Source organism: Solea solea, chromosome 4 (assembly GCF_958295425.1).
Source record: "Solea solea chromosome 4, fSolSol10.1, whole genome shotgun sequence".
Taxonomy (NCBI): Eukaryota; Metazoa; Chordata; class Actinopteri; order Pleuronectiformes; family Soleidae; genus Solea; species Solea solea.
The window spans coordinates 2,905,827-2,921,366 of record NC_081137.1 but is presented as its reverse complement, the minus strand read 5'-3'; the positions used below and the strand labels follow the sequence as shown (position 1 = coordinate 2,921,366).

The following is a 15,540-nucleotide window of genomic DNA, read 5'->3' as shown; positions in this document are numbered from 1 at the left end:
CTCCTGCAGTAAAAGGGTTTCTTAGTCATGTACACTGGAGTTTTTTTTTTTTGTTTTTTTTTACATCTACATGTGCATGAACAAAGACTTCACACAGGGGAATCATTATAGCAGCTGGATGACTGGGTCCTGCTTCTAAAATAACTCAATCCCACGTCATAGTCAAATTGACACCAGCAGAAAATAGCCTCGAGATGTCGACGTGCTCCGAAGTCTGTTTCCACTGATCGACATGGAACTTTTAAACTCACAAACATGGTCGCATACACAAAACAGCAAAAAAAAAGAAAAAAAAAAGAAGACTGTGCTTAAATTTTCAGCTGCCACGTTACTACAGAGCTTATAAATGCTTCGGATTGAGATTACCCAAGTAACCTGGTTTCCTTGAGTAACCATCTCACTTAAATGCCACTGTTATGCAACTCACACACAGGAAGTGTCACAACAGAGTGGAGTATATTTTTATATTACATTGTCACTCGCACTCTCTGAGTCCGGAGAAACAACCTGTGTGCAGTTTTCGGGATACAGCCTAAAAAATATTGAGATATTATTTCTAAGACATATTATCCAGCCTGACAGAAATATTAATTTGATTTTAGAGCAGCAACTAACGATAACTTTCATAATCGATTAATCTGTCGATTATTTTCTCGATTAATCGATTCATTGTTTTGTCCATAAAATATCAGAAAACCTTAAAAAAATGTTGAATTTTGTTTGTCAAACCTGGAAATGTCAAATGTCTTGTTTTGTCCACAAACCAAAATTATTAACTTTAATAACTAAGAAGCTTAAACAATTGGAAATCTTGTTTTAATCAGGAAAAAAAGTTTCAAACCGATTCATTGATTATCAAAATAGTTGCAGATTAATTTAGTAATCAATTAATAATCGATTCACCGATTAATAATCGATTCATCGATGAATTGTTTCAGCTCTATTTGATTTATATTGTGCTATATATCGATATCACATGATATGCCTGAGCCAAACACATCTGGAACTGGAATTTTACATATTTACTGGCGCGTGTGTGCGTGCGTTCACAACGAGCCACATTACAAATAAGTATTTGTGGTATTAGAATGTTAGTGCCGGTCCAAAGACTAAGTCTTTCCAGCAGAAGAAGAAGAAAAAGAAGAAGAAGAAAAAAAACTTGGATTCTGTAATAAAGTTTCCTGACGGGGAGAAAAAATGTCTGCAATGTGTGGTGTCAAAGTGCCAGCTGTTCAAGTTGTGCCAGGACAGAGTGATGAGAATGAGAGAGAGGGAGAGAAAGACACGAACTGACCAATGTTTTCACTGTCGTTTAGTCTGATTGATCTCAGGAATCTGATTCGTTTGCCGTTTACTTCACTAGTTCACTTGAACTTCACTTCATAATATTTACACAGAGACTGAAACTGAAGCTTTTCACATCATCATCTTCTGATGGAGGGAAAGTTTTTTTTGACCTCAATTTGAAACCGAGTTATTGGTCATAAATCATCATTGGACAGTTTACACAAAAGTGTGATGAGGAAACATGAAGCAAATGCCGAGGATTTTTAGAGAACTTTGTGGAACTGCACTTTTCTCCTGCTGTTCACTTAATTTATTTGAACTTTTTAGTATTTTTTTATACTTTATAAACACTTTTTTGCACATGTGTAACATCATTGTTAATCATACTGCTTTTGTACTTCTATTTTTGCTTTTGTATATCCTATATTAGATATTTTACATCCTACTGTAGTACTCGTCTGCTCCCAATCCTGCTGCTGTAACAAGTGAATTTCCCCAGTGTGGGCTCAATAAAGTAAAATTTAATCTAATCTAATCTAATCTAATCTAATCTAACCTAACCTAACGTTCTTAAACATTCCTAGTGTATTCCAAAAGTCTGGATGAGGGAAACTATATCATCCAAAAAAGCAGAGAACTCCAACATGTGTGGAGGAGTCTTTGACCAACTAAATCCTGAAAAGATTATACATCAAAAAAATCTGGATTATGTTAAGAGGAATTCCATTCTATTAAATTAAATTAAATTCAATATCTTTGTTTTTTAACCAACAGTCAAAGTGATATCTAATTCAGGGCTGTAAACATGTTGCAATGCAACTATTTTGATAAAAGAATAAATCAATTGTTTGATTATTTTCTGGTTTCTTTCGTTTGGTTTGTGGACATTTTGAGGTTTGGGAAACACCCGATCAACGAGAAAACAATTGACAGATCAATGAATTGTTAGTTGTAGCCCTAACCCAATTTCCTATTCATTTCAACAAGGAGAAGCAACAAACTCTCTCTAAAAACATTCAACAATTGCTCTTTTAGCTTAAAAGAAATGGCAAATGTGTTCCCATTTCTGTCAATTAACAAATTGAATAACCGGTTACAGTTTCTGATGTATTTTTTTGATTGTGGGAATGTCTAATGGCAGTTTTTAGATTGATGTGATCCAGTGAAAATCCACATCAGCTGACATCCGAACTAAAGCTGATATGATTAGCTGCCTTGAGTCACTAACTCACTCATCTTCTACTGCTTTATCCTCCACATGAGGGTCACGGGATCCTAAGAAGCTCTAATTATACATTTTGATTATCTATAAAATTGTGCAAAGCCTCAGTTAAGTAACAAATCCCTGCAACTCAGCACCTTTAAAACCTTGCACAGACTGCACGTTTAACTACATATTCTACATTACTCTTCTTGTATGTCATATCTTCTATTTTAAGAGTTGTAGAGCACCTGAAACTGTACTGCTGTAACAAAAACCTCCATTTTGCAATGAAGGAAGGACGGAGTGAAGAAAGTCAGTTAGTATCGCCGTCCGTCCACTTATCCATCAATCATTCAGCGACAATGTGACACAGACAGAGGAGAAAATTGTGATCGTACTTGGCGTCCAGCTCTGCCTTCTCCCTGACGGCCTGAGCCATCATCTCCGTCTCCTGGTATTTCTTCCTGCTCTTCGTCAGCTCCTTCACCGTCTCCTGCAGCTCAGCCTGAGCCACCGTCAGCTGCTCGATGCACTGATGGCAGCAACGGCGACGAGGTGGAGACACAGAAACAAAGAACACGTCAGACAATTACATGTATGCAAATTATTATACCTAACGTCTGGGGAAAGTCTGATCATATCTGCAGCACAAGCCACATCATAATGACATAATGTTCTACATGGGCTATAGTGGCCCGTCTGAGAAATGTGAGCGCGAACAAGGGCGGCATTGTGGGCCGGGAGGCTGTGGAACGTGGCCAGCAGAAACCAGAGAGCAGCGCTGGATACGTTCACGCGGCCTCACAACTCATGATCATAGAACAGGCCGGACCTTCAGAAGCACCGCGTGGTTCCTCAAATTACACAAACCGCGCCGATCATAGACGACAAGCGCGGCTGCTGTGACTTCTGCCCTCGACTGACATATCCTTTATCAGATTAACCCTGGATGTTTGCAAGTTCAGACAGGAAATGATTCTGAAGTGGAAGACTAGAGCACAGAGAAGACGCCACTTGATATTACAACAACAGATACACTAATAAATATCAATACGATACTCCGAGGTGGGCACGGCACTTTTAGCGACTTATCTGTCAAATTTCTCTTGAAAGTCAACACTGCACACACTGGTGATCTTGCTGCCAAGTTTGAAGCCTGTCAAGTGAACTGTTGGACAGTTACGTGATGAGCAGACAGACATTGCATTTACAGATAGATATGAACAGGACATGGGTTCAATACAGTTGCATAGAGATTGTTTTTGGGGTGCTTTAGAGGCATAAATTCTGATTTTACTGCTTTCTTTGATTTATCTGTACACGCAGATATTTTTCTGCGACTTTCCAGCTTGCAGTGTTGATGTAGATCATTTTTTTGGATGTTGTGATCATAAAATAAAGAGGTCTGTCCCATTCATCCAGATCCATATTTCTTCAAATTCCAATGCATCAGTTGCAAATGGAGTTGTCGGACTCTTAGGTTTCAACAAATCTACAAGTCCGGTTCTTTCCAAATCATAAAACACTGATTGTTCAGCTAAGCTGATATAAATATGGTGTTTACTGGTATATTATATATCATGAGGACAAAAATGTCCAACATATTTCTACAGTTTGTCAACCTGAGAGTAAAGACATGCTTCTTTATTAAGTCAGGGAATCCAGCCCATTACATTTTATCATTTAAAAATCTCAGGGAACATGGTCAAAAACAATGACTCCAAAATAATGTCAGTATCACGTTACAGAATCCATTTAGTCTGACTTTCAATCAGATTCAGACCAACTTTCCAACATCCCAGAGTGGAAAAAACTAATACTGAATAACACGAGTGGAGCTTTTGCACACGGTTGGTGAGTGAAACCTGAGCAGAGCTGGAACGTTGACCTTTATTACCTTCCTCAGCTGCTGCTCCTTCTGCAGCCTGGCCGTCTTAGCCGGATCTGCGACCTGGACTTTGTAGTTATCGCAGGTACTGATTCTGGACTGGGTGACCTGGACCGTGCCCTCCAGATACGCCCTCCACACACAGTACATGTTCCTAAAGCAAAAACATTAACACAAATACGTTAAGGTATTTTCACAAAGCTCAAATATGACTTTTGTGCATTAGTTTTCAACAGTGAAACATTTTATATTCAATTTTTTTGTTTGACTAACAGTCTAAAACTCACAAATATTCAATTAACCTTTATTTACAACAAAGATAAGACAATGAATTCTCACATTTAATAAGTTTTAGTGGTGCTGTCAGTGACCAAAGACTCTAGTTCATAGAGAAGCTTCAGAAAAAAAAGAGATTTTAACTTAGGTATTTCTTTGACAGCACCCGTAACATACAAATATTTAGTATTTTGGCTCAGAATGGCTTCATTTTTGTTTGTTTTTAGCATTTCTTTGACAAACCAAATACTCAAATACATTAGGTTTAACCAGATGAATTTATTCATTCATTAATGTTGTTGCTGTCCAGACTCAAAACCAATCATAAACACATTTGTGTTGTTCCAAAAAAGCTTTCATTTGCTTGTTTAGTCATGCTGCAAAATGTATTTGAGTATTTGGTTTGTTCAGAGTCAAAAAAGCTAAAAACAAACAAACATAAAGCCAGTCTAAGACTTAAATTAGCGTTATTAAGTATTGCGTGAAAGAATAAATTAATCTGATTATTTCACCGGCAGCAGCAGTAACCAAAAAAATATTTATAGGTATGAGCTGTGTGAATACAGTACAGGGAAATTGGGTTTAGTCAGATAAGAGCAACTGGAGCAGAATTAAAAAAAAACATCCCCTTTTTTAAAGGTGGGACTTCACCTGTGGTCAGCTTGTTCTTCTGTCACACTGTCGGGCCATTCCCGCTTTAGATACTGATTCGCCAACTTCTGCAAAGCCTGGAAGAGAAGAGGAAACAGACCAAAGCATCGATGAACCTTTAACCTTTGACATTAGCACACACATGTCCTGTGTCTCATCATCACAAAGGACGAAGCCCAGGAGACCGCGACCTTCCGTGACCTTGTCCTATAAACCACGAGCAGCCCGATCAGTGAGGACTGAAGCATGAGGAGACACTTTTGTCTTCCCCCAAAGCACAGAAAGAGTTGAGTCAGTAAAAGATTTGAATTTTAAAGCCTCAACAAAACCAAGTCTTTCAACCTGACTCAGTTCTACATGGACTCATTTACCTGTCAGCCACAGCTCAGTTTAAAACTTGGCTCCTTTGCTGCTGCTTTTTTGCTGACGTTGGTTCATTTTTGGATGAAAAAAAATGAAATTCATTTACACCACATTCACTCTGGGAGATATATTAGGTTGCGCCACCTCAGTCGGCAGTGAGGTTAACCTTTGAAGAACCAAAATAGTCACACAGAGTCAACAGCAGGGGAATTTTGTAAAAAAAAAAATAGGTGTTTTTGTGAGTGCATGTTTGGCAGGAGTGCCACAGAAATACACTTTCAGAACTGTTCGCTTAGAATTTAGTTTTACATAAATTTGTCAGGTAGCTAGACTCATAAAAGTGGCCAACACTAAATTTGTGCTGGATTAAAACAAAAAAAACCCGTCTGCGACATTTTGGTCAACAGGACGGAGGAAAAGATGGTCATGACTCAGCTTTTTTTTTAAGCTGGATTTGTGTGGAGGACTAGAGGTCAAAGAGAAAAAGCTGAATTTTATCTCTTTTTGGCTCATATATTTTGGCCAATATTTTTTTTCTCCAACAAATAACACAAAAATGTGTTAACTTCAATAACCAGTTTTTAAACCTCACTAATGGTCCATCTCTCCAATCTACACTTTGTATCTGAACACTACATGAATACATGAAACTGGTCAAGAAAATGATTTACTTCTGTGTGAAATAATTAAGTTTTAATGACAAAGCAACATTTATGAAATGACAGAAAATAGTATAAAAATATTCCTATCAGTATTTTCTGTAACTTCAAAACGATCATCAAATGTCTTGTTCTGTGAGAAAATGCTTGGACTCTTGTTATGTCAGATAAGACGGACTGCAATGAGTTATCAATTCATCGTCAATTATTTTGATAATCTATTAACCAGTTTCAGTGTTTTTGCAATCATTAAAACAACCTTTTGGTCTTTTTAACCTTCTGAAATGTAAATATTTTATGGATTCTTTGCTTCATATATTAAAAAAATAATTAAAACTGAATCAATTTTGGACAGTTTGTGGACAAATCAAGACATTCGAGAACATCATTATTTCCACATTTGGTAAATGATCTCACATTTTACGGACCGATGTCTCAATTATGAAAATAATTGTTAGTTGCAGCCCTACAGATAACAAATGACTTCCCAGCTCATGCTTCCATTTTTATCTTAAAAAGAAACACTAAATAATATAATTTTGTGTTTCTCACAAGGCCCCAACAAGCACCCATCAAGTGAATGGTTCCATCTATCCGTCCTCTGTCCAACCGTGAAAAGACAACCCTGTTATGCTGGTCTCGTTGGTCGTGGTGATCTCGGTGCCAGAGTTTCAAAGGCGCGACAAACACGACCATTGACTGAGGTAGCCTAGCGGACTGGTCTGAATGGTGTGATGGGAACAAGGGAACGGAGAGAAGGAGGAGGGATGGCAAGGATGGCAGAGGAAGAGCCGCACAGAGGAGGACATTTTACCGACCCGTGTGATTTGAATAGCAATCGGCTAATGGCTAAAGCAGCTTGCAGGTGTAAGGGACTCGAAATAAGGCGCGTAAAGGGAAGGGATTTCACAAAGGGGAAAAAGAACGGGTTGTAACGAAGTGGAACGGAGTGTTCCAGAGACGCTCTGACCCACTTTGATTCAAGCTTTGGCAGCGGGCATCTGACTGGTCATGTAACCACAGGCACCACAACCCAAACACACACACACACAGCGAATAATGGGCATTTCAAACAAAAATGCTAGTTGAATATCTGACAGGATTATTCATCCATAACTCCTCACGATATGCATTCAAAGTTCCTGTTAAATTTCATCACCTTCAAGTTGCATTCAAGAAACCGTGTAAATTTCTTCACCTCTACAAACACACCTGCAGTTCACTGACTAAATACTTGCTGCTGCTGTCAACTAGTGGTAAAAGATGCAGCAGGTGAAAATATATTATGCTTTCTTTGTCAATACAGATAAAGGATACACCTAAACAAAGTGGTGGATGTCCTCTAAATAAATCCGATTTCAACGTCACTCGCAGTAGCATTTTCTATAAAACCCATGTGCACAAGGTTGAACCTGCTTTAGTTTGACTCTGCTTTTTTTCTTTGCCTGTCCTCAAATGAAGTGACTTGAGTTGTTCTTTTTTTGTTCCATTGTTGATTCTCTTCCTACTCTGCCTACGAACCAGCTGATAACCACAGTGACGATACAGCTGCCAGACACATGTTCACAATTTTAAAATGGACTCTGCAGCCAATCAGGAATTAGTGCAAGAGGGAGTGAACCACAAAAACAGAGGGGAAACCAAAGCTTTTTAAACTGATGGTAATAAATACAAATGCATTTATCTATGGGATGAATTAATTACTTATTTTTTTTAACATAGATTCTCTTGTGTGCTGTGTGAAATATGACAACTCAATTGGAGACAATGTGAATCTTTAATGGAAGGTGACATGATCGCATGGACCAGGCCAAGTGTTGTAAATAATGTACAAATGGCTATCAGAGATTTTTAACTGCAGGAGTCAGAGTGTCTTCTTGAAGCTTCTCTGCACAGGACAATAAAAGCAACGCTCTAAAATCATAGTTTTGTTTTATATCTTTTACCATTTTGTGACTCCAGCCTTGTGTTTCGACCGTTTGCATCTGGACAAAACTGTCAATTCACCTGTGCACTATCCACTAATTACTAATAATCAGCCAATGCTGAAAGGCAAATATCAGCCCAATTAATTGTCCCAACAAAGGAATCAGTCTACCTCAAATTAAGACTACAAGTCAAACCTGCAGTGAAATCCCAGGCGATGATTCCAAATCGTCTAAATTCCGTAATGGAACTGTCAAAATCCTCTCATTAAGAGGTCAAACTATTGATTCCGAACTAAACCAAAACCAACCCAAAGCACTGAGCTTGCGGCGATCACATGGCGACAACATGCGTGCCTCAAAAATCACAATCATGTCATCATATTTCATTTTATCAGCAGGATTTCGAGCCATAAAATAAAGCTGTGAATGCTCAACTTTTGGGGGTTTTTTTACATATGAAGAACGGGCAAACAGACGTGAGGTTTGCTCGTTGAATAGCTGCAGACATGCCCCCTCTCCTCACATTGGAGCTGGACATTCCTCACATGACTGCAAAACCTGAACAGACCCGGGGAGAGGAGGATATTCAGGCCGACGTTTGACGTCTTCAGGAAGCTGTGGGTAAAAAACAACACAGCGAGGAGGAAACAAGCCAGAGGATCCGTCTTGATCTCTCTGTTGTGGTGTCTTTTTCAGTGGTCGGTTACTATTCATGAGTTGGTTATATGGCCACATGGGAAATACAAGCTTTCTTTGGCCCACATCCTCAAAACCCCAAGTTTAAAATGGTGTCTTTAAGACAATATCGTTTAAAAAAAAGAAGAAACAAATTGTATTTTTAGAAACACAAAATGACAAGGCAGGGCAGTGATGTGTTAACAAGCCTCACTTAACAGTGTGAGAAAAGACCACAAAGAGTTCAGAATCACTTACCTGGGCGTAGTCTCTCTCAACAGCTGCCCTCTTTTGGCTAAAACTCCTGAGGAGAAGAAGAAGAAGAAGAAGAAAAGGGGAACGTGAACAAAATGAATTATAGTGCAGACGACAATCAAGACATTGAAGGTCTGACCCACAAGGACACAGCTCTCCCTATGGGATCTTTTTTTGTTCTTAAAAAGTTCACTGTAAAACATAAAATGTTGTCTTCCTACACATGAACCCCCCCCCCCACATGACTTAGTTCCTATGAACCTCCACGTCGGCAGCCTACAATACGGCAAGAATGGAAGGCACCAGTGCTTGATTCGACCGGTCAAGAGTTTACGTCACTTTAAATCCACAGAGCTGGACCGATATATTGTAAAATTTGACAGAGTGAAGATATCTGATGTTATCATGCCCGCCCGTGTGCTTTTTATGAGTCTGTAAACAGGTGGAGAGGCCATAATTCCAGACCTGCCGTATCCTGACATCTTCAACATCCTGATAAACTTCTCTTCTTCTTACTCCAGAGAGTCACTGGAAGAAGAGCCTGGAGGGAAAACGCCGTTGTCAATCTCGTCCATGATTTAAACCTGTTGCTTGTTTGTTCCCATCGCTGCAGGTTTCATAGCAGTGATTCACCTCCACCATGTGTCTGGGTCTGTGGTGATCCGGTAAAACGTTCTCCCCTTTTCCCGACTTCTTTGGCACAACATCTATCCACCATCTTCACTTTTATGATGAAAACAGCCAGAGAAGAGAGGGGTTGTCTGACATGTCGCCTGATTTATGAGTTGTCTCGTCTGTAGAGGTGAACGGCACCAGAGGGCATCGCCTTGGTTGTGTGATGTCAGCTTCAAAAGCTCTATATGAAACAAAACTTTGTAGATTTTCTTAAACTCATTATTGCATCAATCAGTTTGTACAACTATTTTGATAATCAATTGAGTGTAAGAAGAGTGTAAAGAGTGTTTTTCCAGAATTATGCAATTTTTGGGGGGGCAAATATCTAATAAATGAATCATATAAATAATGAAAACAATCTTTTGAGATTATTTTTGGAGATTTCCTAAGGCAGGACAGGAGGCCCACATTAGAACCAAACTCTGGCTCATTCAACCAGTTGAAGTTCACAATTTCAATTTCATCACTTAGTTCATTCCACGGTTTTCATTAAAACTCACTTTACATGATTCATAGATGTCCAACAACCCTCTTGAATCCCACTTTGCTTCCTTTAACTTGGAAAAACCCAGAATATTCATTATTGTAACTCTTTTTGTTCTTTGTTCTACTCGTTGTTTCCTGAGGTCTGAGTGTTTGGTCTATACTGAGTTCATGGAGTTCTTGTCTTTGTGTAAAAACAATGGCCATTACCCTGAGTATTTACAGTTTGCTCACCAGTACTTAAAACTAATCCTCCTCATTTTCTCCTGTGAGTCATCAGGGAAAGTCCAGCTGTCTGTATTTCTCCCTCTTTTTAATCTTATTTCATTCTTCCTGTGATGTTACATGCATGATATATATTAAATGATGTATTCTGATGTAGCCTCACTGAGAAAACGAACAATTTAGTCTCATTTCTTTTTACCGTTACTGAGGCTGCAGTCGCTGAGGCGTCTGTTTTTACTGCCTCTTGATGGGTTGACGGATTTCCCTCGCAAACAATGAGTGTGTACTTTTGTGTGTACACAATTCAGAAAAACTGGCACTGTAAATGTTTTAAAATAGCTGGAAACATCCTGCTGGTTTCATGAATATGTACGGAGGAGAGAAATGTAAGGTATGTCCGAAAATATTACCGTTAAAGGGTTGATTTACAATAACAGGAACAGGCCAGGTTGCATTTCAAGTTAAATTTACACAAAATACTAAGAAAAGAAAAGAGGTCAGTGCCCTGGGAAGAAATTTAAGTGCAGCCAAATCATCATTAAACATGTCCAGACTTGACTGCCATACTCCACCCTGACTCGAAACAATCTGGCGTACTTCCTGGGAGCTTCCTTCTCTTCCTTTTCTCCACATTTCCAAAGCTCCAAAGCTTCCACTGCCGCCCCCCTCCTCCTCCTCCTCCTCCTCCTCTCACTTCCTGCCATTTTCCCCAAACAGAGCTTTTGCTGACAACCAGATAGACGCAATTTCCAGTTTGCTGAATCATTCCCGCGATGGGGAAGTCAGCCTCGGGCGAGTTTTGCATTGTTTCTGGCGGAGTAATGTTACTGAGCCTCCCACGACGAGCCATTCAGGGCCGTCAGAACATCTGGCAGCTCTCTATGACCTTAACTTCCAGCTGTTTGGAGGTTCAGAGCTCCACCACCAACCACAGACAGGAAGTGGGGAGCCAGAAGGCTGTCAGCTCAACCCAACACCGAGGCTGAAAACACAACCACAACCTTTAGCTTTTCAACTTTTTAAAATGCACAGTCTGTACTTGGATTTAAGTTGCTGATTGTCATTATCTGAATGGTGGAAAAAAAAAGCCTAATCAAAAAAACACCAAGGGGAGATATTTATTCCCAAAGAGCCGCAGAATGAATCCATTCAAGTATGTGGGAAAACAAACTTCCTCCTATCGTAGGCGGATCATGGTAATGGTAACTGTCTGGCTTTTAATTGAATGGAAGCCTAAACAAGTCTAACCTTTTAATTAAGTGGCTATGAGATGTTTTAAGAAAGGCATCCAAATTTAGTTAACGTACAAAGAATCCAGCTGAATGATGGGCGGCTCAAAAACACTGTCAGACAAATGTTAATTGATAGAATAAAAACCCAAGACCACTCTTTGTGACGTTTAAAGTTGTATCGTCGCTGTGCATCCAACGCACTGCTGAACTACACATGCAGCCGTTACCATTTCAATAGTGCCTCAACCATTCCCCGCTTCCCGCTTACTATCTCTCTGATAGCCGAGCTTCAAACACGAAGTGCAGCGTTAATATTCATGTTTTTTCAACCATATTGCTATTAACCCTGACGCAACTGCTCAACCTGCACCAGCTCATTCCTGTTCACATTTCAGCAGCCATTCCTGGTCTCCGGGAAACAAGATCTGGGCCTGTGACGTGTCGGGTGGAAGCGTCCACCCGTCACATTTTTAAAAGTTCTCAACTGACAATCACATGCCGACGATGGGCAAGTGGCCGCAAGTTACAAAAGTCCACCACAATCAGATTATTGGCTAAAAATCTTTAGCTAATTCAACAATTTACACCAGTGTTACACAACAATACTGACCAAAATACATTACTAGGAAGTATCGTAACACATCAAGTCAGTCAATGCAACTTATTTGTATCTGAGGCTGCATCAAAGTGAGAGAGAGAGTGACACAGCTGCACCGGCTTCAAGTGCTGCAGAGAACCATGAACTTTTCTGCCTCTTACTATGAACTAGAGTGAACTAGGTCCAAGAGAGACGGAGAGAAAAAACCCACAAGCTCTCTGATTTTGTATCTGTGCCCACTGCACGTTCAGAGAACTTTGGAGTCATCTTTCACACATGTAAATGCATTTTTGCTGCAGAGACAGTTAAGTAACTCAAAAAGGTACCATTGGGAACCAGTCGTATCAGTTCAAATGTGAACTGTACCAAACCCTGACAACAGCAGAGACACCTAATAACCACCAAAAGTCAAAAGTTAAACTTAATGTAAGCTGACTCATAAATACAGTATGACAGGGACATCTGTGCGCTCTGAGCTCCCGTTCCCATCTGCAGGTAATATTTTAAATAAAATGAGAGCCGAACTCGATCCCAATCAAGTTGACAGACTTGCGTTTCTGGCAAACAATATTAAAGTTGGACCGTTTGCCTTGAACCGATGTAACTTAATTATATTTTAGCTGTTGGCGCTCTCTCCTGTTGTCAGTGTTACAGGGGTCACTATAAACCTTTGGAAAAAGTGACAGCCCTACAACAGCATAAGACTTCAGTTGTAAGACATTTTATGTCCAAAACCCTGTCTACCTGACTGATACATTAATAAGTTTGCAAGAGGGGAAGGTAATGCTGATCCAAGACAGTTATTTTTGAGATAAATTAACACTTTTGACTGTAAAATGTCACAAAAGCCCAGCAACAACACAAAACCCAAGTTACAGGGTGTAATGACGGAATCAAATCGATCATATAAACCTTTGGAAAAAGTGACAGCCCTACCACGGCATTAGACTTCAGTTGTAAGACACTTTATTTCCGAACTCAGGCGTTAGAAATCCACCTCGTCTACTCCTCTACATTTGACCTCTGATTGCTCACCTCAAGTCTTCCAGGAGGTCACATTCTGTCTGGTGTTTGATGTTTAATCTGCTCAACTGCTCTGCATGAATGTGTTTCAGCTCCTGGGTGACCCGGACCTGGAGGAGAAGACGACAACAACAACAACAACAACAAGAGTTTCATTAGAACAGATTTAGAGAGTTGGTGTTTTTTTTTTTCCAGCTGATAACCTGAGGACACATTTTCACTCGTTTTGAAAGCCACACAGGCCGTTTGATGAGATATTTCCCCCACGGGTTCACCAAAGACTCTGGAGGCCTGTGTTGATTCAGCTGAGTTCACAACTGGTGCTGGTGAAAACGAGCTGCACTCATTATCAGGCAAGAGCTCTGACCAGGTGACAATCAGCCTCTGTGGGGTTTTAATTGGACGCTACATTAATTATGAAGTGCAGTGCAGTGTTTTCTCGCTGCCTTATTTCCACCATGAGCCAGATTTGAGCTAAACCTTCACATCTAATATTGAAATCAAACATAATTCTAGGGCTGAAACTAATATATATTTATAATCAATAAATCTGTTGAGTTGTTTCGTCCATAAAATATTGAGCGGTGTTTCTCACACCTCAAACTGATGATGTTCTGAAATGTCTTGTTTTGCCCAAAAGCTACATTTATTCCATTTGAATTATTTCTTTGTTATATAGCGCAAATAAAATGTAATATATAATATATAAATATAACATTTAAGAAATTGAAAAACAATTAGAAAACACATTAATTATTAAAATAAACACTCAAATTGATCTATTAACTAATGATTGCAGCCCTCATAGTTCCACTCTACTATTTAAAAATATATAAAATTGTATTGTTTCAACGCCTCATTTGAGAATTTGATGCTTTAGTTGCTAATATAAGATTAAAAAAATTAATCGGGCCTGCAACTAACTTTAATTATCATTATTGGTAAAGATATCACTTGCTTACCTGACTGATACATTTGCAAAAGAGGAAGGAAGTGCTGATCTGAGGCAGCTACATTAACATTTAAGACGATAAAATGTCACAAAAATTGTAAAAACAGCCCAGTAACAATACAAAACCCAAGTTACAGGGTGTAATGACAGAATATGAGTGAACACATTTATTTTCTATTTGCCAAAAACCAAGCTCTATATCAGAGGGGAATTAGATCAAGTTTTGGCTGCACAGATTACACTTATTTGTTGTGGTCGTTTATTGGATTTTGCTTACGATAAGAAAAATACAAAAACATTTGACAACCATTAACACCCCCAATAATAAGAAAAAAGGCAGTTACAGCAGCTGGTGATGGATATTAACCTTTTTTGAAATATGTGGATCATATTGCTCTAATCAAAACAAATCAACCAATTAATTGATTTTATGCATATGTATTTGCAGCAGAAAGATGGTGGGCAGAAATTGAATTGTTTCCAGTCTATAAACATAGTACGGGTGGTAAAGACCTTATATCGTAGTTATATGACATTTGAAGCAGCCAAACTCCTCTTTATGTGTAGAGCCACTTGTTGAAGTGAAAATTATCTGTGTCATGTTGTGAGTGAGTCTCTCTGGGTTTATAATTGGCAGTTAGATGAATCATGAGGTGCAAAGACCAGCTGTCATTATCACTGATAACACGCTGTACTGTCAACAAGGAGGAAAAAAAAACATTTTTCCTTCTCAATTGATTTCTGATTCATATTCAATAACTGCAACCAGAAACATACGTGAATGTTAAAATTGTGATTTCCATTATTGCAGATATAGTTCAAGTCGTACATCAAGTCAAAGAGTCATGATATTCATAAGGAACTATAATTACATTTGTACTACAATTCCCTTACTGCAAGAAGAGCATACATTGCTTCAGGCCTTGTTGAAGACAATTCAAAATATCCCCAAAAACACAAAATAATCAACAAACCATAACATTTGTATAAAGTAATGTCCAAAAAAAACTTTTCCAGTTGAAGTTAACCTTCATTATTTCATTGTAAATAATAGCAGCATATTTTCACAACGTTTTGGGAAAGAAACGGTCACTTTTCTGTGTTGTACAGCCATGTTGTTGAAATATGATCCCACACATCCAGTTGTTTTTTTCACATCAGAATCA

General features: G+C 38.9%; 1 protein-coding gene across 1 annotated transcript in view; it reads right to left on the bottom strand.

The window, feature by feature from the left end:
* The window catches only part of LOC131458869 (F-BAR and double SH3 domains protein 2-like), a 40,314-nt gene that overhangs the window by 23,666 nt on the left and 1,108 nt on the right, over window positions 1-15,540 (bottom strand). The window contains exons 2-6 of the mRNA XM_058628184.1: window positions 13,435-13,532; window positions 9,190-9,235; window positions 5,307-5,383; window positions 4,389-4,533; window positions 2,890-3,023 (exon numbers count right to left, since the gene is read on the bottom strand). Of these exons, the coding sequence (XP_058484167.1) occupies window positions 2,890-3,023; window positions 4,389-4,533; window positions 5,307-5,383; window positions 9,190-9,235; window positions 13,435-13,532 (500 nt within the window). The remainder of the gene's footprint in view (window positions 1-2,889; window positions 3,024-4,388; window positions 4,534-5,306; window positions 5,384-9,189; window positions 9,236-13,434; window positions 13,533-15,540) is intronic.